This window comes from Hippocampus bargibanti, linkage group LG07 (assembly GCF_051943395.1).
Source record: "Hippocampus bargibanti isolate YZ-2025 linkage group LG07, ASM5194339v1, whole genome shotgun sequence".
Taxonomy (NCBI): Eukaryota; Metazoa; Chordata; class Actinopteri; order Syngnathiformes; family Syngnathidae; genus Hippocampus; species Hippocampus bargibanti.
Window position 1 is genome coordinate 23,624,055 of NC_142740.1, and position 23,270 is coordinate 23,647,324.

The following is a 23,270-nucleotide window of genomic DNA, read 5'->3' on the forward strand; positions in this document are numbered from 1 at the left end:
CGGTCAAAGTGGGGCAATCAGGCCACTCGTTAGTCAGAATGATAGGAACTATCAGTGGAGCAGCTGCAGGGAGTTGTCTTCTGCTCCCCCCAACCTGAGACCAGGGACATATAGCAGAGTCCGACACCGCCATGTCTGGACAGTAGGGATATATATAGGGCCTAAACTACCAGCAAGACTTTAGTTTGCTGACAAAGTTTCTTGGATATGAAGCCAAACGTCAGACACCTTCAAAGAAGTACAGATGACACCTGAAGAAACCTTTTCATCGATTTACTATGCATGTTCACTTCACTGTGGCAAAAACTGAGGACTCATGACTGTCAAAATTCAGAATCAAAATCAGAATCAAAATTAAAGCCGATTGTATTTTTCCTCCATCAGGAGTAAATTCACTAATAAATAATTAGGTTGACTACAGTTTATTGATAACACCTTGTTGGGACCTAAATGTGTTTTAAATTTATTATTGAAGGTGATTTTTTTGTTCGCATTCACCAAAGGAGACTTTCCATATTTGCAAGTTGAAATGCTGATACGTAGTTTATCTGTAAATTATAGTTCATGTTTTATTGGTCAATAGATCACATTAAATATGTATTTGCATAAATTATAGGATATAAAATGTTATCTAATTTTCATAAAATTTAAGGTTTTTGTTTTGTTATTGATTACTTACTTTAATTCAATAATTCCAGCGTATGGCGCAAAAGGGGTCGTGGCCCAGTAGTCGAGTGTTTAGTACGCACATTCAAAAAACATGCATAGCAGGCTGATTGAACACTCCAAATTGTGTGGAAAAGGAAGGTTGTGAAGGAAAGGGTACAAAGTACAGTTTGATAGCACTGAACAAAAATCCACTGAGAGACAAACAGTATCTGCCACTCAATGGAGTCATCCATTCAACCAAACATAGGTTGTGCATCGTCTCTGAGTGTGGCACAAGCATTCCAGTTACCGTACTTCTTTGGACAAACAGCTGCAGGGGCTTGAGCTCACAAGCTCATTATTGGAAGTTCGATTAAGGTTCCGACAGGAGTCTGGTTGTCATGGCAAATGTGTCTCGTCTGTTCCATCAAGTTAGAGTGAACACAGGTCTCCTCACATGTTTTTGGTGGGCTGCTGGACATCACAAACACGATCTCGTCAAACCTGAAATGATTGTCCTCATATTGGATGCAGCATTGTCCCGTTGCACTCCAAAAATGTGCACCAGACTTTTCCTGATGAGTTTGGACAGGGGACACTCCAAGTTAAACTGTGCTTAAGTCCTTAAACAGTGACAGTGCTAAATTCAAGTGGTTCATTGCAAACTGGTTTGTATCAATTCCCAGACATATCAGTGGACACTCCTCTAAATCTCACTGATCTCGTCTCAAGAGGAAACATTTTTGAAAAATGAGGCTTGGCTTTCAGGACTGAGATCACACTGGGCAAAAAAATCCAGATCTTGGACTGGTGGATAATAGATGACCTGGAAGTCAAACGAGTGACTCAAGTTTATGTAATTCAGGCCCAAGAGCCCAAACATTCTATTGATTCAGGCTGGAGCTCATTTTCTTAAACTCAGAGTTGCTGAACAACCTGAAGGGAAAAAGAAGGGAATGAATCACTTAAGGTGAAGAAGGCAAGATGTTTCTATTCAATAAACCAGTCAAGGGAAAGTATCTAACTTGTGACGACTTGGCAAAAAAACAGACATCAGAGGAACATCAAAAAGCAGAGTAAAGTAGGTCATCAAATAAGTTGAATCGAGGACTTTGTGGTGGTTTTGTGAGGGGGTTGGCGGAAGGTTGAGTCGTGCAGCCGTGCCTGAGAATTCCAGACAGCTAGCCTAAGGACTCACACATCACAAAGCTTGTACTGAGATACGTTCATGACATTCCAGTACATGCCGGAGGGAATCACATGATGGCCAATCTTAGTCAAAGATTTGGGATCCCAGGGCTTGTTGCAGACATGAGAAAGTTTCTTTCCAAATGTGTCACTGGTAAAAAAAAATGTACATGGCAGATCTACCAAAAGGCCAACATACCTAACAGTATGTCTCACACCAGAGTCAGTGTTTATTTTTCCGGACCATTCCAAGCAAGTAAGCAAGAAGGACTGGTAAAGAGATGCAGTGTTATTTTTCAAGTCTTGTTATATGAGCAGTATATTGCAAAGTTGCATCGATAGTTTAGAATGATCGAATTTAAAATGTGCGTGGATATTTTATAAGATGGAACATCTCATATAGCTTTCATCCTATTGAAGATAGTGGTTTCATTATTTACAAAGCACTTAAATATACCTATTTGACTGACGATTAGTTGGAAAGATCTGCGTGGTACATGGATATATGCGCTCATGCAATAAGGACTCGAGCCAAACTTTTTTGAAACCTTTCTGTCTCTCGCTTTCTCTGTTATCTCTCACTGTTTGTTGTTATTGTTTGTCATTTTCCCATCTATCCTGTGCACTATTGATTTAATTGTCAGTAAACTAAACAAAACCAAGAGGAGCGTACGTAGTTGAATTTCATCTACTAAATCACTGCAAATGAGATTGGTGCATCAAGTAAGCATCCATCTTAAAGCAAAGTGCTTGCATGTAATAAAACATGATAGCCTGAGAGTATTGCCCTAATGTAAATGTGACTGAACAGTGAACAAGACGCGTCTTTCAGTCACACATCAACACTATGGCTCAGATGGGCAAACAACCTGTGATGTTCAACAGCTTTGAGGGACGGGCAGCCAATTATATTTTTTGCCCTCCAGAGTCCATTAATCACCTCAAGACAAAAGGCCTCCCTTCGCTTCAAGGAAACTTCTGTCTTGCTATCACACTTCATTAGATTAGTGCTTAATTAAGAAATATGTCCCAGAATTTCCATTTGAATTATCTGAATGCCCGGCTAATTTGTGAAGCAGCTTTGTGGTGACATGCACTGCAGGGAGAACACTAAGTGAAAACAGACTGTGGCCTTTTGTGGAAGTAATGAATTTAGCTTAATAATGATGGAATGGAAGCAAGAGCTTCTAGGCAAGAGCGCCTCATTGGGAAGTCACTTCAAAACGCAAGAAGTAGGTGTGAAATGTGAGGCACATGTCACATTACTCGAATAAAGTGTTGTGATATACACACCTACTTGACACTTTTAAAAAAGGAGCTGAGTAGCATCACAAACCACAGTAAGGTGTCTGGAGTCACAACAAAAATAAAGCATTCACAATGAACCTGGTAAGAGGAAAGTTGACAGCTTCCAAATTTACAAACGTTTGCAATGACAAGCAAGATACATATTTCCCTCTGCTTGCCTGGGTTTTCTCTGGGTAATCTTCATACATTTCGAAAAGACTCTGGTGTAAATTATCAATTAATACAAATGTGAGTATAATAATTAGCTGTGTCCTGCATTTGGCCTTTGACTCAAAATTAGTTCCAGCTCACCTCTCACTGCAACCCTGAGGAGGGGAAAGTCTACAAAAATAGAATGGAATATTCACATCAAGAAGATGATATGGGGGCATCCACCAACTTGGTTCCACTCGTGTCCACTGAAAAAAAATATGTAGAAAGGCACAACATTTAATCAAGACATTTTTGTTTTGTTTTTTTGTTTGTAACCAAACAAAAAGAACACTATAATAGCACTAGAGGACCAAAGCTTGTTGGATGCAAACTACATCTTGAATTCAACACTGGTTCTTTCATGAAGCGTTTGTTAAAATGTTCTCATTACGTCTCATCTTCACCAATGTGTCTTTACAAATCACGAGCAAAAATTTTTGAAATATAAAAGGGAGACCTCTCTCACTGTGAGAACGCAACGTGTATATTTTGTGGCTAAAACAGCCATTTAACTCATTCACTGCCAGTCACACACAAAAATGTGCCCACTCCAGTGTCAGGGTTTTGGTAAATGTCACTCAAATTCCAGGACTCACACAATATTGAGTTTTAGGACTACATAATCATTCAATGCAGCGTAAGAAACCTTTGAATGATCTTCCTTCATCAGAAAAAAAACAAGTTAATTCCTGAATTATATGGGCCTGGAGTTATATGAGCTTGAAATGAGGGTGGCTGTCCAAAATACAATGCAATATATACATATTGGTTCATATCAAGCTTTAACAACAACTGAAGCTGGAACAAAGCGCTAACATGGGGAAAAAAAGGAAATGCTGCCCCCTTGTGGAAGGGAAAAAACATCGGCAGAGGTCTGGCCAGCGTTTTATCAGCATCCAAGCAAGAAAAAACAAAACCGGACTAATTCGGGAATGGCGCTCTACATGATATTTCCAATTGCCAAATAAATTTGTGAATGGAAGTGAATGAGTTAAGTTGGAACAACTTAAAAACAAATTTAAAATATAACTGAATGACATTTTTGGCAACACAGTGCTGAATATTGCCTTTGACAAAATGAGTGTCATTGTATATTTTGTTGAGTTACCTCAAGTGCCCTGAAATTTTGAGTTCCCATAACCCCACCTTCCCGACCACCAACCCTGTGTACAACAATAGATATTGAACTATATGTTTTATGGAGCGACATAGTGGCTGACTGGTTAGCACATCCTTGCTTCCTTGCTTCTCATGTTTCTCTGTTTTTTTCCCCTCCACAATCATCCAGACAGGTTTGGCATTTCAAAAATGCCGCAAATCAAGAGGCTAATGTGGACACTGACCTCTAAATCAAGTTGCTTTTTCTGTCTCGACATTCATCTACAGTTCAATTATGTCATCAGGCATGAGGCACTATTTTTGCAGAAATATTTCATTCATGAAATCCATATTCCAAAGTAATGTAGTTAGGATTTATTGATTAAGCGCTTTACACTCTTGTGGGTGTAACCTTGGGGCAAAGGTGTGATTTAACATTTGTCAAAGGCACTCAGACATCTTGACTTACTGTGAATGTTCCAAGACTTTTTTCCCTGCAGGTCTAACATCCATAAGAGTAATAAGGTCGGGTGGCAGTTACATCAACCCAACCAGAAAATGCTGAAGATGTAAATGAGATGACAAAATAATTATGTTACAGTGATTGAAGGGGGCGGACTTCGCCTCGTGCCCCAGTTAACAGGAAAAAACTGAATGAATGATGGAATGAGTATGAAGTTGTTTCTATGTGTAAGTAATGAATTGGCAAGTGGAAAATGGGAAACGTTTTGATATTTTCAATGCATTATAATGACTATAACCTTTATGAGCCATGCTCAAGTCTCTGCCAGTATATTGTACAGTACATATATTGTGTTTCAGAAAATTATGTGACCATTGGATAAAATGGCCCCAAAATATGAACCAGGCTGGGAGTCCATTTTATTTCTTTATTTTTTATTTCTTTATTAAATAAATATAAATCTATATACAGAATACACTATATATTTGAAATACTTTGCTTTCACTGAATGCATTGCGATGAAGAGTCATTAACATACAGTATTGAGATATCTGGCAAAAATATTGAGAAATTACATTATGGCCATGTCCCACAGAAAATAAATTCTCATTATGTCTTAAAATCAACATGGTCTGCCTTTTTGGCATGTGACAAAAATGTCTTTTGTATGAAGTCCATGTATGCATATACTGTAACTGTAACTCAGAGCTGTAGCATTATAAAGCAAAAACAAGCAGCAGTGCCTGGGCTCATTCCCAAAAAGTATAGACCACACAGCCACCACGAAAATAAGGAAGCATGAAGTAAAAAGATGATTCTTTGAAGTATAATAGTGCAATTTTTATTGAGCCAAATGAATGTTAGATTACAGAAACAGCAATTGTAAAGACATTTTCCAGATATGTAGCAAAATCATATTGAAAAGGTACAATGAGCAATGTTCAATCAATGGGTACAAATACAATCTTTCTTATTATTTACCTCATTTTATCCATCTTAACATGGCACTTGTTTAATAGATGGAGTACATGTGTGTGAAAGTAGCTTTGGAGAGTGAGGAAAAGAGGTGAATAAGTGTGTACTGTGATGTTGACTAGAGAAAAATGTCAGGTTTGACGTGTGATAGAAGAGTGTCATTTAGTTTAGATCAGTGGTTCTTAACCTGGGTTCGATCGAACCTTAGGGGTTCGGTGAGTCGTCTTAGGGGTTCGGTGGATCCGCCGCCACAGAGGTCCATCCCTCAGTCTAGACTGCAGTTCGTAGGCACAGTCATTGGAAGAAGGGTTCAGTGAATGAGCATATAATAATAATAATAATATTAACCGTCTCCGTCCCTCGCTCACCCCTCACACCACTGCTATCCTTATCCACAGTCTCGTCACAGTCTCCCGCATCGATTATTGCAACGCACTTCTCTTCGGTATCAATCAGAAATTTTTCCATAAACTCCAACTCGTCCAAAATTCTTCAGCCCGGATCATCACTAGAACCCCCTCCTTTCACCACATCACCCCTGTCCTCCAGCAACTCCACTGGCTACCTGTTAAACATCGTATCGAATTCAAAATACTCCTGTTTACATTCAAAGTCATCCATAACCTTGCCCCTCCCTATCTTTCTGACCTGCTTCAAATCTCTGTTCCCTCTCAGTCCCTCAGATCTTCATCCTCCCTTCACCTCTATGTGCCCTCTGCCCGTCTCACCACGATGGGATGCAGAGCTTTCAGCCGCTCTGCTCCCAAACTCTGGAATTCTCTTCCACCCAACATCCGCAATATTGACTCCCTCCCTATTTTCAAGGCTCACCTCAAAACCCACTTGTTTAAAATTGCTTTCAATGTATAGTTCTATCTGTTATTTTATTATGTATCATTTTACTTATGGTTTTATTGTTTTTATTGTAAAGTGTCCTTGGGTGTTTTGAAAGGCGCTTGAAATAAAATGTATTATTATTATTATTATTATCATAGAGAAAGCATGACAACTTCACTCAGATATCATCAAAGAGGGAAAATCAAAGTTTGCCATCCATTGACAACTAACATCACAAAGGTAAATACATACTTTATACAGTACAGTTTATTTCTTTAATTACAATACAATAGCACATTTATTATACATAAAATAAGTTCTATTTTGTGTAGTCTTAAGGCTTATTTCGTATAAAATTATGTTTTATGGGGACCTGGGAACTGATTATTCTCATTTTATGCATTCCTATGGGAAATAAATGTTTGCAAGACAAAATTTACGCTGAACACACACTTTCTGGGAACCGATTAAGTTCATAAACTGAGGTATCACTGTATCGGGAGAAGGATGCTGAACCTTGAACTACTAATCAGGAGAGCGAAAGCAAGACCAAAGATGAAGTTTATGGATGTTGTGAAAGAGAACATGAAGGTAGCTGATGTGAGAGAAGAGGATGCACAAAACAGGGTGAGATGGAGGACACTGATTCGCTGTGGCAACCCCTGAAAAGGAAAAGATAAAAGGCAATGAAGTCTGCTTTAATTCCAGTTTACTCAGATTAAATCTATTCAGTGGCGCTGCTGGTGTGAAGATTAATGACAAGTATTACTCTTTCCTCTCGTTTGTATTATGTAACCAAATGTCTTCTTTCAATAGTCAGTGGCAAACTGAAGCATACAGCCATGGAGGCACAATCACAGTGAAAACAAATAAAAAGCACATTTAGTATGTGCATAGTAAATGAGAGAAAAGACACAAACATGCACCAACAGATGTGAATATTATTTACAACAAAAATCGTCTATCATTTCTTACAAGCGTCTGCACACATGAAAACCAACATGAAGACACATTTGCCTTTGCCTTCATCCCTCTTTACTGTGAGCTGGTGTGATGTGGGAGCTATATATTTACATTTGATAGTGTTAATGGTTTGTGTGATTGTATACAGTATTGACACTTTAAACCCACGCAACATTATTGAACAGGGAAAGTACCTTAAATCCTCAGTTGGCAGCCATGCATGGGGAGTGGTTTACGAAACGGCAAACCTTTGTTTATTTGAATGAAGGTATTTGTCGGTCTGTCTGTTTGGTTGTTTGTGGTCTTCGGCTGTACAGGGACTTGTGTATGACTGGACCTACGACATGCTGCTGGCCATTGACTGGTTCAGTGTGTGTGAAAGTAGCATTTTCAAGGTTTAAGCCCTTCTTGCACAGCACTCGCTCAGTGTGAAAGGATCATTCCAGAGTGCAGAAAGGAGATGGCACCCCGTTTGCCAATGTGCTCATATTTGGACATTCTGAGCATAGCAGGAAGTACACACAGATAGCGTTGCCACGTGTTTAGATGGGACATAGACTGCACTGTTGCAAAAAAAGTGCTGGCTTTGCTTATTTAAAGGACAACTGACGCCTTCGCACAAGATGTGTCCATAATTTGTAAAATCACTTCAAATGACTTCTACTGAGCGTATTTTAAAGATTCCACCGCCTATAGCTATATTTTACGTTTTAAGACTCGCGCTGAATATTCAGGAAGTCTTCTTTTCGAGTTGATGACGATCCCCATGTGACGTCACGTTTGGAACGCCCCTGACCGAGAAAGTGACACACAATGCATTTTGCGGTACTGTATTTGGTCTGAAAACTTCGTGTTGATCCGTGTTGATGGCGAAATTAGAAGGCAATCACATAAATAATGCGATGGTGAATCATTGTGTGTTGCACCAAGACAACTACAGTAAAGTCTCGTTATATCGATATCAGATATATCGATAGTCCCGGTTATATCGATACTATTTCTATGCACGCACGGAGAAAATTACATGCAAACAGGATCGGATATATCGATAGTCCCGGTTATATCGATATTTTTTCGGACTCCCTTGAATATCGATATAACGAGACTTTACTGTATTTGATATTCGCTGACACAAATTTCTAGCAGACAAATCAGCCCATTTCCAACTGAGCTTAGGCGCCATCTTCTGCATTTTCTGCATGCTACATTGCTGTCATTGACGGCTCGAATTGATATGGGAGGACTCCTTTAATCGATTGCAAACATTTATGCTTTCCTCTTCAGAACTATTTGAATCATATTCATAACTGGAAGAGTAACAAGAAAGCCTCTTCTCCGAATCTGAAGCCAATGTTTTGATTCCCAAGCAAGGCAAGACATCTTGGCGTGATGTCACGAACAAGGGGGCGGGACATTCTGAAACTGGTCATTTCCGGTTTCATTTTGAAGTCGTTTTTGGACACTTTAAGTCATTCTTAATGGTGTTTTTCATTTGACTAAAATATCAGCCTGCGTCTTTTGGGTGTTTTAGATGCTATAAAACATTTTTTTCTGATGTCAGTTAGGAAACAAAAAATGGTGTTGGTTCTTCTTTAAAGGTTGAGCAGTCACTGTCATGTGCACTTAAAACCATTGGATTTTGGAATTGCTCTGTATGACACAGTATTGAGATGAAGCAAAAGTGTCAAACTCACTTTTTGGCACAGGCCAGGTTGTGATTACAGTTTGTTCTCGGGGGCTGTTATGAATTTGGGAAAGCCATTAGAATGTTTAACCGCCTCCGCATATTACATATAGAACGCACAACAAATAATGAATAACTCTTTTTTAAATTTGAAGTAAAAAAAAAAAACAATTGTTATTGTAGTTTACATGGAACATTTTTAAATGTTGCTTCAGATTTTAACAAGCATTATGAAATTTCAGTGTTGAAGTTTGATTTGCTTTCTCGGGCTGAATAAAATGATGTGGTGGGCCAGATGTGGTGAGCCTTGACTTTCACACCTGTAAGATAAAATTTCCAACTGTGTGTCTGTGAGTTTGCAGTCGTTTTCCGATCCACTGAGCATCCTTACTGACACAATAAATTGTAACATTAAATTTTGTTATGATGTAGTTACAAATGTTTTCCAAAGGTTTCTGTCCATTCCTGATGTGATGTGAGTCGCTCTATTTCCAGAATGTGAAAGACAATTTGTGAATTCCGACTTGATCTTGGTTAATTCTCGAGCAAGGCAAGACGTCTTGCCGTGACGTCACGACGAAGGGGGCGGGACATTCTGAAAATCCACAATTCGCAGCTCAATTTGTTGCAGTTTTAGCACACTTTGTCATTTTTATTGGTGTTTTGCATTTGACTACAAATATCAACCTCCGTGTTTTGGGTATTTTAGATGCTATAAAACCTATTTCTGATGTCAGGAAACAAAAAATGATGCCGGTTGTCCTTTCAGCAGGAGCAGTTTATTCTTATTCTTATTAGTGTACAGTTCCACCAAGATGGCATCTAGGCAATGTTCCCCTAAAACTGCACGGGTGAGCAATCTCGCACTACTCTCACCTTCCCAGTGAACACACTGACACACATTTCTCCAATCATCATTTCCACCCCGGTTTAATCTACAAACAGGACAACACTTCCACTGCCACTACAGGTTCAGTACTGCTATGGTGGGTGTTTACTCAGTTATTCCACAATAGTTTGAGCCATATATGGACACACACACACACACACACACACACACACACACACACACACACACACACACACACACACACACACGCGCACGCACGCACGCACACGCACATACACACACACACACACACTCTATCAATGGGCATAGCTGCTAATGTGATGATTTTTCGTGCATTTCAATATTAAGGTGTCTAGAAGTGTTGGTATTGTTTGAACTTCATATTTACTATTATGAGTGGACTATGTCTATACAGATTGTATTGAAACGTAATTAATTATGCTTAATTATGTGTTTTAGAAATGTGCTCTTTGCTCAGTCATGTCATAGTTTGTCTTCTCTTGTATGTCCCGGAGCTTGAGATGCTGGGACATTGTATTTAATCAGGCTTTCTTCAATGTTCTCATTCCATTACCTGTAAATAATTCTGCCAAAAATTGTCTAAAATTGCTGTGCTCGCCCATCTCTGACTGGAGCTGCTCATCTGACATCATTGCCATGTTGCAGTCAAATGGGACATTTTTTAATTTGCGGCTTCTGCCTGGCACTCTGATCTGCCCAAAAATGCTGCATTCTATGGTGCATAGAAAGTTAATGCAATTGTCCAAGGAATACTTCAACCTCCTTGATGCAGTTTTTAAAAGGTTACTTTTCCCCATTCCCATCACAACTATCCTAATCTCTTAGCCCATCTATGCACCCTATACTTAACCCTAAAAATCAGAAAATAAAGACCGAGGGTAATACTATGTGAGGATTTTAAAAATATACATTTGAAAACTTAATATACAGCCGAAGAGGAAAAGTGGTACATTGCTGTTGCATCAATGTAGTAGACATCCCTGCATTATGTTCCCTTTGCATCGTATGCACAAGTTTCATACATTTTCATAACAGATTTTCATACATAACTAAAACATAGAAATTGGGCAAAGCTAGCAGAAGTGAGCTTTCTGCTTATATAATTAAAAAAACTTCTGGCAACAGAATGAAGAAAAGGTGCCCAGTGCAGTAACATTGGTAACCCTGGCATAGCAACAAGCAAATATTTTAACGGTCTCCTGATGGCTTTGCTAAAAGCCTCCTTAATTTGTTTTCTCCTGTAAATGATCAAAACTCCTTTTCTGCGACCTCAATAATGATCTTTATCACAGAATAAAAGATAATGTTCACTAAAGGCTGAAAAGGCGGGGGAAACGCCACAGGCGACCGCACTCGGATGAGCTAAAGGCTAATTGCGTCTGAAATGAGATTTGGAGCCTCTGAATTAGCAGAGGCTGCAGCAAACCACATGCCGAGCGAGGGAATGGCAGAAACCGGTGGAAATAAGCACAGGTCACATCCAGATTACAAATGAGACACTGCTTGTGTTGACTTGGAGCCCATTAAAATGGACTTTGCATTAGTATAGTAACTCGTGGTCCATTATTTTTCCAATAAGTGTCATAGGATGGCAATTTAGTGATTGTTTAATAATCAATACATTGCACACGGGGGGGTGGCACGGGGACCAATACCCTCCAGTAACAAAAATCACCATGTAATTATCACCCACTACAATGAACCTCCTCTCCCCAAAAACGTTTGGAATTGCCTATAGATGAAACAATGTGGTAATAAAGCACTACTTCTACACTTTAACCAATATGGCACCAAAGAAATAACCTGCGGTACATCGCAATAAATACTGTACATAACTTGGCTAAGATACAGATTGAATATCAATGTGGTTGCCTTTCATTTGGAGGCGCATGCGTGTGACTCAAATGATAAATGCATGAATGTCCAAGTAGTGATTATGATGTTCTATCTCTGACTGTGCTGTCAGCAGGTGTGGACACCATGCAAACACGAGGAGATGGATGAAAGTGGACTCTTTTGAAAGAAGGCGCTTGGGAGATTAAAAAGAAACAGGCTGCGGTCGCTCAAAGACTAATGGGCCGATTAAGAGCTTCAAGGAGGATGTTGTTTATTTGTCATGCGTGACTGAAAAGAGGATCACTTCATTAATAAGGCCTGGCACTTTCCAGCATGGCTTTTTCCTCATCTTTTGCTCCCTATAAAGTCTCTCCTCTTTCTGATAAATTAATGAAGAGAGGAAAGTGATGAGGCACAGCAACTGAGAAAAAAGCTGCGTCACTGAATTGGGACATTGTGACTGTTAGTTACAAAAGTAAGTTGCTGGACTTTCATGTTAAGGAGGAATAAACTGCCAGTAACTCATTCACCGCCATTCCCGAATTTGTTTGGGTTCTATTTTTTGTTGTTTGGGTGCCGATAAAGTTCTGGCCATGGCCTCTCGCAATGTTTTTTTTCCACAAGGGGGCAGCATTTCCCTTTTTTCTATCTTAGCGCATTGTTCCAGCTTCAGCTGTTGTTTAAGCGCTATATAAACCAATATGTATGTATTGCATTGTACTTTGGACAGCCGGCCTCATTTCAAGCTCATATAACTCGAGACCCATATAATTTAGGAATTAACTCTTTTTTTTTTTCCTAATCAAAGATGACAGTCTAAGGTTTCTAACACTGTACACAATGTTTATGTAGTCCTAAAACTCAATATTCTGTGGGTCCTGGAATTCAAGTGACAATGATAAAAACCGTGGCACTGGAGTGGACACATTTTTTGCACATGGCTGGCAGTGAATGAGTTAATGATGCCATCATAGTGTGGATGAGGTGATATGGAATGCTTCCGGTTTTCTGGATGCCAAGGAACTCGCGGAGTTATTTTACTAAGTCGCAATAAAATTGGTGACCCTGATCAGTGCATTTCCAGAATGCCATATGCACAGGCCAACTTATCAAACAGACATTTTGGAAATGGTGTGTAGCATTGGTCTGGAATGGCATAAAGGTTGACATATTTGGAGACGTAAATATGAGCATATAAGTATTCATGGAGGGAGTTGAAATATGTCAGTTGCAACTTTTTGGAATGAGCTCTACGTTGAGGTGTGGAACTCCATCTCTCATAAGTTTCTTCTAAATGATGTAGATGTGTTGGTATCATCAAGCCACAATCTTCATCTCTCCATGGGGCAATTTGCAACCGAGTGTGAAGCAGCTGGGTTGTGAAATAGTGCGTTCAAATCTGAGTTTATGGCCCTCTACCCATCAGGGATGAAAACCGGCCTGAAAAAGGAGGAGTATGACCACCATGGTGGTGTTTATTCATAAATGAGAGAAGAATAGAACGAAAGATCAACAAGCAGATTGCGCGGCACGGTACCAAATGACCCACGGACCGGTACCGGTCCGCGGCCCAGGGGTTGGGGATCTCTGATCTAGAGGGTCTATATAAGCATCTCTCAAAGCTGTTCACCCGCAGAAAAACGTATCCTGTCACTGTAAAATGTCCTTGAGAGTTTTGAAAACCGCTTATAAATGAAATTTATTATTATTATTACCATTATTATTATTATTAGTAGTAGTAGTATGTTAAGTCAACAGTGATGGTGATAGGATTCTTTTCATCCAAGACCAGAATGACTACAAGTGGTAAGAATACATCAATGACTTTGTTTTGACTTTTTGGAAGAAGGGTATTGAGGTGAAGGGCAAAGCCAACTCAATCAGAATGTTGAAGTGGAAATGTGGTTTTATACATATTTTCTGCAGGTAATTGATGTTCTTATTGCAGTTGCTCAAAAGGTCCAGCTGGATCAACGTAAACCTTTTTTTCCTTTATGTCCTCCTTTTGCATGTGCATCTCTTTAGTGTTGCCCAAGGCCGGGTGCAGCTGATAGAGAAATCAAACTGTGGGAGCGATTAAAGTAATGGCCAGGCTGGCACATCCCCAGCTACTCAGGATAGACGCTGCAGGCCCCTCAGAATGTTAATGGCCACCCTGAGCCGGGAGGGCAAAGCTGTCTTGGCATATGCACAGAAAAGCAGGAAGAGGAAATGTGTGCTTGTTGGATCCATGACCTTCTGCTCCTCTCCTCCTCTCTCTCTCTCTCCATTTCCATGTTGTCATTGTTGGTTTTCAAATGTATAAGCACCAACTAGTCAAAGTGAAATCTCAACATTTAAGTTGGAAAAGAGGCAAAATCTACATTTTCTCAGTGAACTACAGCACTGTATTTTTTTTTTTTTTTGGGGGGGGGGGTGTCTGGCAAAATGAATACTTTTTGTTCAGACAATGTGCAAAAACATGGCCACTACAATGCCAGGGTTTTTGTCATTGATACTACAACATTCAATGCAGCGTAATAAACCTTTGACTCTCTTCTTTCATCAGAAAAAAAACAGTTAATTCCTAACTTATATGAGCTTGAAATGAGGGCGGCTGTCCAAAACTCAATTCAATGCATACATAAATGGTTTATATAGTGCTTTAACAACAGCGGAATCAGGAACAAAGCGCTAACATGAAAACAAGGGAAATGCTGCCCCTTGTGGAAGGGGAAAAAAAAAACATTGCCAGAGGTCTGGCCAGCGCTTTATCGGCACCAAAGCAAGAAAAAAAACCAAACTAATTCGGGAATGGCGCTGTGTCATATTTTCACTCCTCGAATAAATTTGTGAATGGCAGTGAATTTTTTTTTATATGGTAGTAAAACCAGCAAAAGTAACACAAGTTATCAAGTTCCATTAAAAGGGCAATTGGCAGTCCAGTTGCCGTGGCCCACCTACATCTGGGGGCAATTATACATGGATGTTTGCTATAAGTATGCAGTTTGAAATGAGAGCGTATGTATGTGTGTGCGTGGAGGGTGGTTGATTCTGGCTATGGATTTCCTGTGTAGAGCGTGCATGTTGTCATCATGCCTGTGTGGGTTTTCTCAAGGTACTCCGGCTTCCTCCAACACGCAAATCACGTGTGGCATGGCAATAGAACAGTCTGAATTGCTCCTAGCTGTGAATGTGAGCATGGATTCCTGTGTGTCACTGTGTGCGACTACCTATGCATTCAGTGTCCCCCACCCAGTGCCCGAAGATGGCTGGGATAGGCTCCAGCAGGCCCGCGGCCCTTGTGAGGATAAGCAGATAGAAAATGTAGGATCCATCCATTTTCTAAGTCGAACAGGGCTGTGTACTTCAGTAGTTATACGAATAAAGTACCAAGCTGTCAAAGGCAAACTTGTCCCATTGGGTGCTTCAATTGTAAAAGTCAACAAGGAAGGGAGTATGGTGAGGGATAAAAAGTAGTATGACTATTTGTACCATCATTGACTGATAACTCATCTCAGAGGGGAAGTATTGGTCTTCATAACATTATTACAAATTGTCTTGAAAACAAAAGGGGTGGTGAGAATTGCAATACAGTTTATAATGTCGTTATATTCATTTGGTTATTCAAAATAATGCAGTCAGGCCAAATCCACATTGAATTATTCACATTTCCCACAGCCCTCAAATGCTACACAAGGACAACAAATTCAACAGCCAAGGTTCCACTGCATAGACAGACCAAGACAATCTGGTGACGAGCAAGCCACTTTAATCCCTAAGAAAAACTTTTTTTTTTCATGGTTTGAATTATTTTGAACACAAATCCAAACATTTTCTCAGTTATGATGGATGGGTGGGTAGGGGGTGTTGATGTTTGACCTTTACATATTTCATTCACAATATGCAAGACCTTTGCTATGTACAAGGTGAAAGTGAAAATAAAAATTAGTATCAGTAGTTTTAAGATGTCTGGAGCAAAAACGGCTGGGGAAAACGAAGTCAGGTGCTACCTCAGTGTAATCTGCTCTGGAAAGCCTATAAATTTCTGCCAGATTTTCAATGTCAATCCAAAAGATGAACTAGAAAAGACGCATACTATGATATTACAACATACAGTTTATACATTGCCTTATACCTTCGGGTTCCTATGTTGATACAACAAATTTACGGCTACTAAAAGTGGATAATTTTAATGACATTTTAGTGAGTAGATCGCTCCGCAACACAAGAGTATTCACCCCAATTCTTTTTATTTAGCAGTACAAAGCCCTCAACTGTATTTACTTTGTGAATGTAGGAACCCTGAGACATGTTTTGCAAGTAAAAAATGGCAAGTCAATCACTATTGAACAATGGTAATACATACAAGGTATTTTTGTTAACTACTATTATATGTTCACAACGTATTTTGTGGACTGAATGTTTTCCTATTACACTTCATTCAATAAGACATTTAAATACTGACTTTACCAATGATACATTTTAAACCCATTGATTGCATTTACGTGTAGGGGAAAAAAACACTTAAGTGATAATCTTCTGTTGAAGAGCATTGTATATTCCATTCCATATTGTATCTTTCCAGCAGCTCATGTATTTTGTTTTTCTACTTTCATTCCTTTCATCACTTTGCTGCTGTGAAATGTAAATGTATCCACTGCAAGACTAATAAAGGCCTATCCAATCCAATCCAATCAATCCAATATGTGCATCTTATGTGCAAGCCATACTTGGTTCAAAGGAAAAATAGATCCATTTGTTGCTGGTTACTTTAATGTGTAGAAAAGGAAATGCACACCTGTCAACTTATAGGTTTTCCCTGTATTTTATTTATTTTTTTTTTAATCATTTCAAATAATGTACTGTGTACTACAACTTTTATACGGGAAAAACATTTTTGACCTGAACTTACAAAGACCATTTTGGCTCAAATCCGGTTCGTCTCAACTGCTGGTAGACAACGACAATGCTGCCGCTGATCGCTAATATTGTCACGGCAAACCAGCAAAAGTAATCCTCAATCGAATATTATTTTTAATCGCTGCATACGGTCAGATTGACAAGAGCATAATGTGAACATGCGCGGTAAGCTGTTTGCATTTCCGCTTGTGTTAGCATTTTTTTTATTTATTTTTTATTTATTATTTATTTATTTTCAAATGTATGACGTACTACCACTTTTGTAGGGGAATTGTAATAATTTATTAGCGATTTATGATCAGGTATTAGATAAGATTGACAGGTATGAAAATGTATTGGCTTCCGGACACCAATAATGTGAGCCTTCCAATAGTGAACCTTGAAAAGAGGTACTGAGTTGATACCACCCAGAGACAAAGCAAAGGAAAGAATCCAAAACAATAACAAAAAATAACTGAGAAAAAAATTGCCACCACAACAACAAACATAACAGCTATAATAATAATAATCGCTGAAATAAAATGAGCGAAAGAAATTCAACGTCCAGTCTGGCTGTTGCATAAGCGCCATTGCAATGAGTTCATGTGAAAAAGGTACTGTGCATCAAGATTCCTTTCATGTCTTTGAGCGCTGGTGGTACACATTTGTGTCCAACTGTAATTGCAGCACTCTCCACACTTTCCCCCTATTAGCATCCATCCCATTTGGTGCCGAGTTGTGGTGCAATAGAGCCATTGTCTAAAACAGAGTTGCCGGCCCCTCGTCCTCAGGAAAATGTGAATGCAGGAGAGTCTCCATGTAGGAGACGTAGCCGCTGCTCGGCATGTAACTGTCTGACATGTTCTGGGAGGATGGCGCAGGAGATTGCGCCGACAAAAGGGGATCAGAGTTCAACTGGCACTGGAACGGGGCGGACCGGGGCATGAGTGTTGGGTCCGAGGCCAAGTTCAACTCTGTCAAAACATGGGACAGGGCACCGCCTGTGTCCATCGGAGTTTCCGGGAGCATTGGAGTAGCACTGGGGGACGGGGACGCCATTGATAATCTCATACTCATGGAGGAGAGAATTTGTGAAGCTGGAAGTTTATTTGTGCTGCTAAATTGCATTGACGCCGGTGCTACGACTGAGGTGGTCGGCTGGGGTGAGGATATGGTTTCGATGGGGGCAATGGTGCTTGGGGTACATGCGGGGGGCGGGGCATTCTTAAGCGGGCTTGACGTGGAAGGCAGACAACGACGCTTGGCCGCTCCGGCTCCGTCGGCCAAGGGAGTCTCCTCCTGGGATGTGGGTATGGCCTAAAACACACGCCCACAAAAAATGCATGATACATGGCATCCATTTTAGCATCATCTATCCCTTGTGTTTATGTTAAGCTCAAGAAGAAATTAGAGCAGTGGGGAGGGGCAACATATGGTCAGCAAATTATGTCCAGTGGCCACATATTGTCACCCGCTCTGATTAACGAAGGTGGGTGACGATATGTGGCCGAAGAGTTACACTATGAGAAATAATATTCATTCCTTTTCAGAATCAGAAAACCTTTATTCGTCCCACAATAGTGAAATTTGCAGTCCACGGCAGCAATTTGAAAGGAGATGGGGTGGGGGGGTGAAAGGATAGAAAACAAGATATTCTAAGCATAGCAAAATAAAAATGTCAACTGTATATGTGCAAAACCATTTCATAAAAAACTGTAGTAAAAGTATCAATAAAGGCATATTGATATATGTAGCTCTATTGCATCAACCCATATTTACAAGTGTCCGAGCCGACTTATGCTCACTCTAAACCGGTTGCCAGCCAATCGCAGGGCACACAGAGATGGACAACCATCTATGCTCACACTGACACCAAGGGAAAATTTAGAGCAGGAGTGCTCAAGGTTTTTCAGTTACTTTTGAAATGACCAAGTCAAAATGATCTACCCATTATATTTAGATTCTTGCCACTTATGTTGATGTATAACCGCATATGTTGCACAACACAATATAATAATGTACATTTTTTGCCATTTCCTGATTTCACTCTGATAACTGGCAGACGAGACAAACGCATTTTGAAAATGTCCTACTGCCATTCCGTATGAAAGTGATTTTTTTTTTTACCTGGTCAAGCTCCCCCACTCATTTTTATACCCTGTCTTATGTTTAAGACGGGGAAAAAAAAGAGCAAAAAATGTTAACTTTGCAATGTTCAGAAGTGTTGTTTGAGTACGCGCAGCATACCTAATAATGAAATGTCACCTGATTGGTTGTCCGTTCTACCAATCAAGTGAAAGGATGGCTGATAGGGTGACGTCTAGTTGTTTTTTTACTTGATTTGTATAGCGTAGTTCATGACAATGTCACATCACCTTGTCATGCAATCTACCAATAGTACCTTGGAGAGACTGGTCGATCGCGATCGACATATTGAGCACCCCTGATTTAGATGTTCAATTAGCCTGCTGTCAAAATAACTACAAAATCAGAATCCGAGTAAGAATAACTAATACATATTTTCAAAGGTTCCTACAATTTGCTGAATAATGGAGACATACTGTATTCGTTCTGTTTTTCCCACAATTGGAAGGTGACATCATAAAAGCTCTCCAACATTTTGCCCTCATAGTGCATGATGGATAAAAATATACAGCATAATTAATCGCTCATTTTAAGCCACCACTACCGAACAATGATAGCTCCCCTCTTTCATACAGGGATCCCAGCCAAGGGAAATTAAAATAGAGGAAATTTAATCAGATCAGCCGGGGGTCAAGGGGGCTGTAAATTTATGAATGCAAGACTGCATATTAAACATCCTTGAGAGTTTCGAACGGCGCTTATCAATGAACTGTATTATTATTATTATTAATTATACAAATACCATTTATTATGTTTATAGAGGTTTTTCACCAACGTTGGTCATCCCCCATCAGGTTTTATTCAAGTTAGTATTATAAATAATAATGAAAATTATGGTATACTACAGGTCAACAGTAATAAACATGCCCTATCATAATTTCCTTCGTTAGAATAATTTATGAATTCAAAATGACTCACCAGGTAGTTTGTAATTCTGCTTTTTCAAGTTTTTTTCTCTGCATGTTTGCTTCACTCACGATGCTGTTTGAGTGACAGCCAACCGATGCCACCATAGTAGATCACTTTTCCATCGCAAAGACTGCAAACGGCTTTCCCCGGATTTTTATGTTTGAATACGAAATCTGACAGCGGGCATCCGTCTACTTGTTTTTCTAACCATGCCCAATTCCACAAATTCTTTATCCCTCCATCCGTCAGCGTTCCACTATCACTCTTGTGTATGATATCTCTCTTCCATGACATCTTTGCAATGTGAAAAGTTGCGTGCTCTCCCGAGTGAGCAATCATACGGAACACGTGCGCTTTACATCAAAACAAAATCTATATAAATCTAACCTACACCGTCGATTCCATTAACACATTAAAGATACAAGTACCAAAAATGCGACAATGTTTAGCGCAAGTTTACTGGCAAATAGCGCAGTAAGGGAGCTGCCATATTTGTTTTCTCATTTCATCGCACACAGTCTGGTATATTACTCCGAGCGATCCCGATGTCAACGGAAGCAACCGACATCGACCAAAACACACGAAAGCATGCCGACTCAAGCACTACACATTCTGAACATCCTATCACCCTTTAAAACAAATGTTTTAGCGGGTGTATATGAAAATAAAAGAACTTTTATATGAAAATAGAAAATATCACTTTGGCGGGAAAAAAAGTGGAATTCCGCTAAATAGCAGACGTCTGGGATCCCTGTTCAGAGTTGATGAGTGAGCAGTGTGGAAGGACCTAACTTTTCCTCTCTAAATCAAAGGCAACAACTGCCCTCAGAGAATACTCACAAGGTGAGTCCGGACCCTCTTTGGCAGTTCCTGGTCCAGCATATGGATCTCTGATTGCTTTAGCAAGAGCTGACTTTTGTCCTGGAACTCAACCTGTAGACCATAGTTAAAGGGAGTTAGTCATCGCATCTGGAAAAAAAAAACACTTCAGGGTTCACTCAAAAACTAGGCCCCAAATTATCGTTACATAAGGTGAGCTGGATAAAAATGAAGTTTGGTCAGCGAAAACAAAGAAGTATCGGGAGAAAACATTGCTGCAATGAGGGACTGAGTAGGATGCATCTTTTTGGGTCACCCTCCCGAAAGAACAGTGTGTAAAATGATGGACAACTTTGTCAGACGAGTACAGGTTTGCTCGCAACGAAATGGTGGACATTTGGAACAAACAAATCCGAATAGCTGAAACTCTGGTGAATGGTCTTCCATAAACTGAATAATGGGTGGTTGTAATCTGAAATAAATAGCTTTTTAATGAAAGCCACAATTGAAATTTTCATGGGAACACATCTTTTTGGGTCACTCTGTATACCAACCTAGACAAGACTGTGAAATGGGTCTGTTCAGTTAGCAACATTCAAAGCAACAACAGAGTCGAAACATTCAAATGACTTCCATGGTACAATTAGGAAACTGACCAAAATATTAAAGATTGGAGCCTTTTCTTGATACCTATAAGAACTAGGTTTATAGGAAGTATGATTTAGGGACACGGAAGGAAGCTTGACTAGACGGAGGAACCCTTGCATGCAGTATGTTGTGATTTGAACCGCAAATCTCAGAACTGTGAGGAAAAGTGCTTCCCACTAATATTTCAATGATCAACAATAAAACAGATTATACAAGTTCATACCATTCATTATCAGAATCAGAATCAAAATCAGAATCATCTTTATTGCCAAGTATGTAGGACACACAAGGAATTTGTTTCCGGTAGAACACGCTGCACTAGTATCGTTGTCAAAAAAACTGCTAAGTGGCACTATACAGTTCCATTTTGGCTACTGTTGAAAGAGTTCAAAGAGTTAATGGCTTGGGGGAAGAAGCTGTTTAAATGTCTGCTGGATTTGGTGCGCATGGATTATGTTTATCTTTACAATCTAACATAAAAAAAATGTTATGGCACACATTTGAGCCTATTTTTGTATGAATACTAACAGGTGGATTGTATCTTCTGCTTTTGAATGAAAGACTATTTCATTGAGTACCTTCCACTTTGTGCTGCAGCCACATTTACATTTTCAATGACAAAATCAGCATCTTCAAGATAGTATGTGTATTTATAATCACCTGGTAGAGCTTGTGGGTGTGTTGTTTGACAAAGGAAGCATTGCGCTCTTGACCGTCAGCCATGCTGACCACAATCGACTCCCTCGCATTAGGAGGACCACTCCGCAGGCAGTCATGACTCTGAGGAAGAAAATAGATTAGGGGTAATCTTCCAGAGGACCTTGATTTATTTGCAAGATCAGTGTAGCGCAGTGTTCTGCTTTTTAGGTCCAATGCATACCATTTTATTTTGTTTGTGGGCGACATTGACAACACATTTATTATTTTAGGAAACTTCAGACGGTCCCTAAGATCTATGGTCTGTCTCTCAGGCACTCACTGTTATATTTTCCGGGAATATGTTGTCACAATATGAGCCATCAACGAAGTTGACCTCATAGAAGGTTTGCGTTGCCATGCCGATGATGGTACAGTGATAATACCAGCTATCAGTCTTGCGGCCAATTACCCTCTGACCCAGGGTGGGACGCTGGGGGATTTTGGCTGGTGTTTTGACTGGTGTTTTGACTGGTGTTTTGGCTGGTGTTTCAGCTGGTGTTTCAGCTGGTGTCCATGGCTAGAAAACAAAACAAAACCATACAATACAATCAAAATACACCATTATTTCATTCGTTGTCTTCGAGGTATTTCTTCAATGATTTGATGATACAGAAGGGCTGCTGTGACATTGAACTAAACTGTGTTTGTGTTATTTTGGTTTGTATGCATTTCTGAATGAGCCAAATGATTTTATCATATCAAGGTTAGAGCAGGGACATGGAATACACTTTATATTTTTAATCGTACGGATATGTGACACATCAACCTCACAGTGCAGGTCTTGGGTTCGATCCCAGTGCCGGCCGGCCTCGCCGTGTGGGGTTTGCATGTTCTCCCCAAGGATGAGCGGGTTTTCTCCGGTTCCTCTGGTTTCATCCCACATTCCAAAAACCTGCATGGCACTCTTAATTATCCCTTGGTGTGTGTAGACTTAGCTTCTCCCCATTGTGAACAACAGGGATCTGGCGGCAATCATTAGCAATCTGGATGACTACCTTCTCCTTCTCGATGGTGACTCTCAGTAGTTTAGTCTCAGACTAATCCAGTTTCATTACGGTCTAACATTCCCCATTAGTGGGTAAACAATATACACAAATACATATTAA

The 23,270-nt window shown here is 39.8% G+C and overlaps 1 protein-coding gene across 5 annotated transcripts in view; it reads right to left on the reverse strand.

Moving 5' to 3' along the window:
* Positions 1–15,797: 15,797 nt before the first annotated feature.
* Positions 15,798–23,270, reverse strand: part of kdm4b (lysine (K)-specific demethylase 4B) — a 32,915-nt gene continuing 25,442 nt past the window's right edge. For all 5 annotated transcript variants that reach the window (XM_089000126.1, XM_089000127.1, XM_089000128.1 and 2 more), the window contains 4 exons: positions 22,445–22,681; positions 22,126–22,245; positions 20,839–20,931; positions 15,798–18,261 (listed from right to left, as the gene is read on the reverse strand). In XM_089000126.1, coding sequence (XP_088856252.1) covers positions 17,704–18,261; positions 20,839–20,931; positions 22,126–22,245; positions 22,445–22,681 — 1,008 coding nt within the window. In that variant the 3' untranslated portion in view covers positions 15,798–17,703. The remainder of the gene's footprint in view (positions 18,262–20,838; positions 20,932–22,125; positions 22,246–22,444; positions 22,682–23,270) is intronic.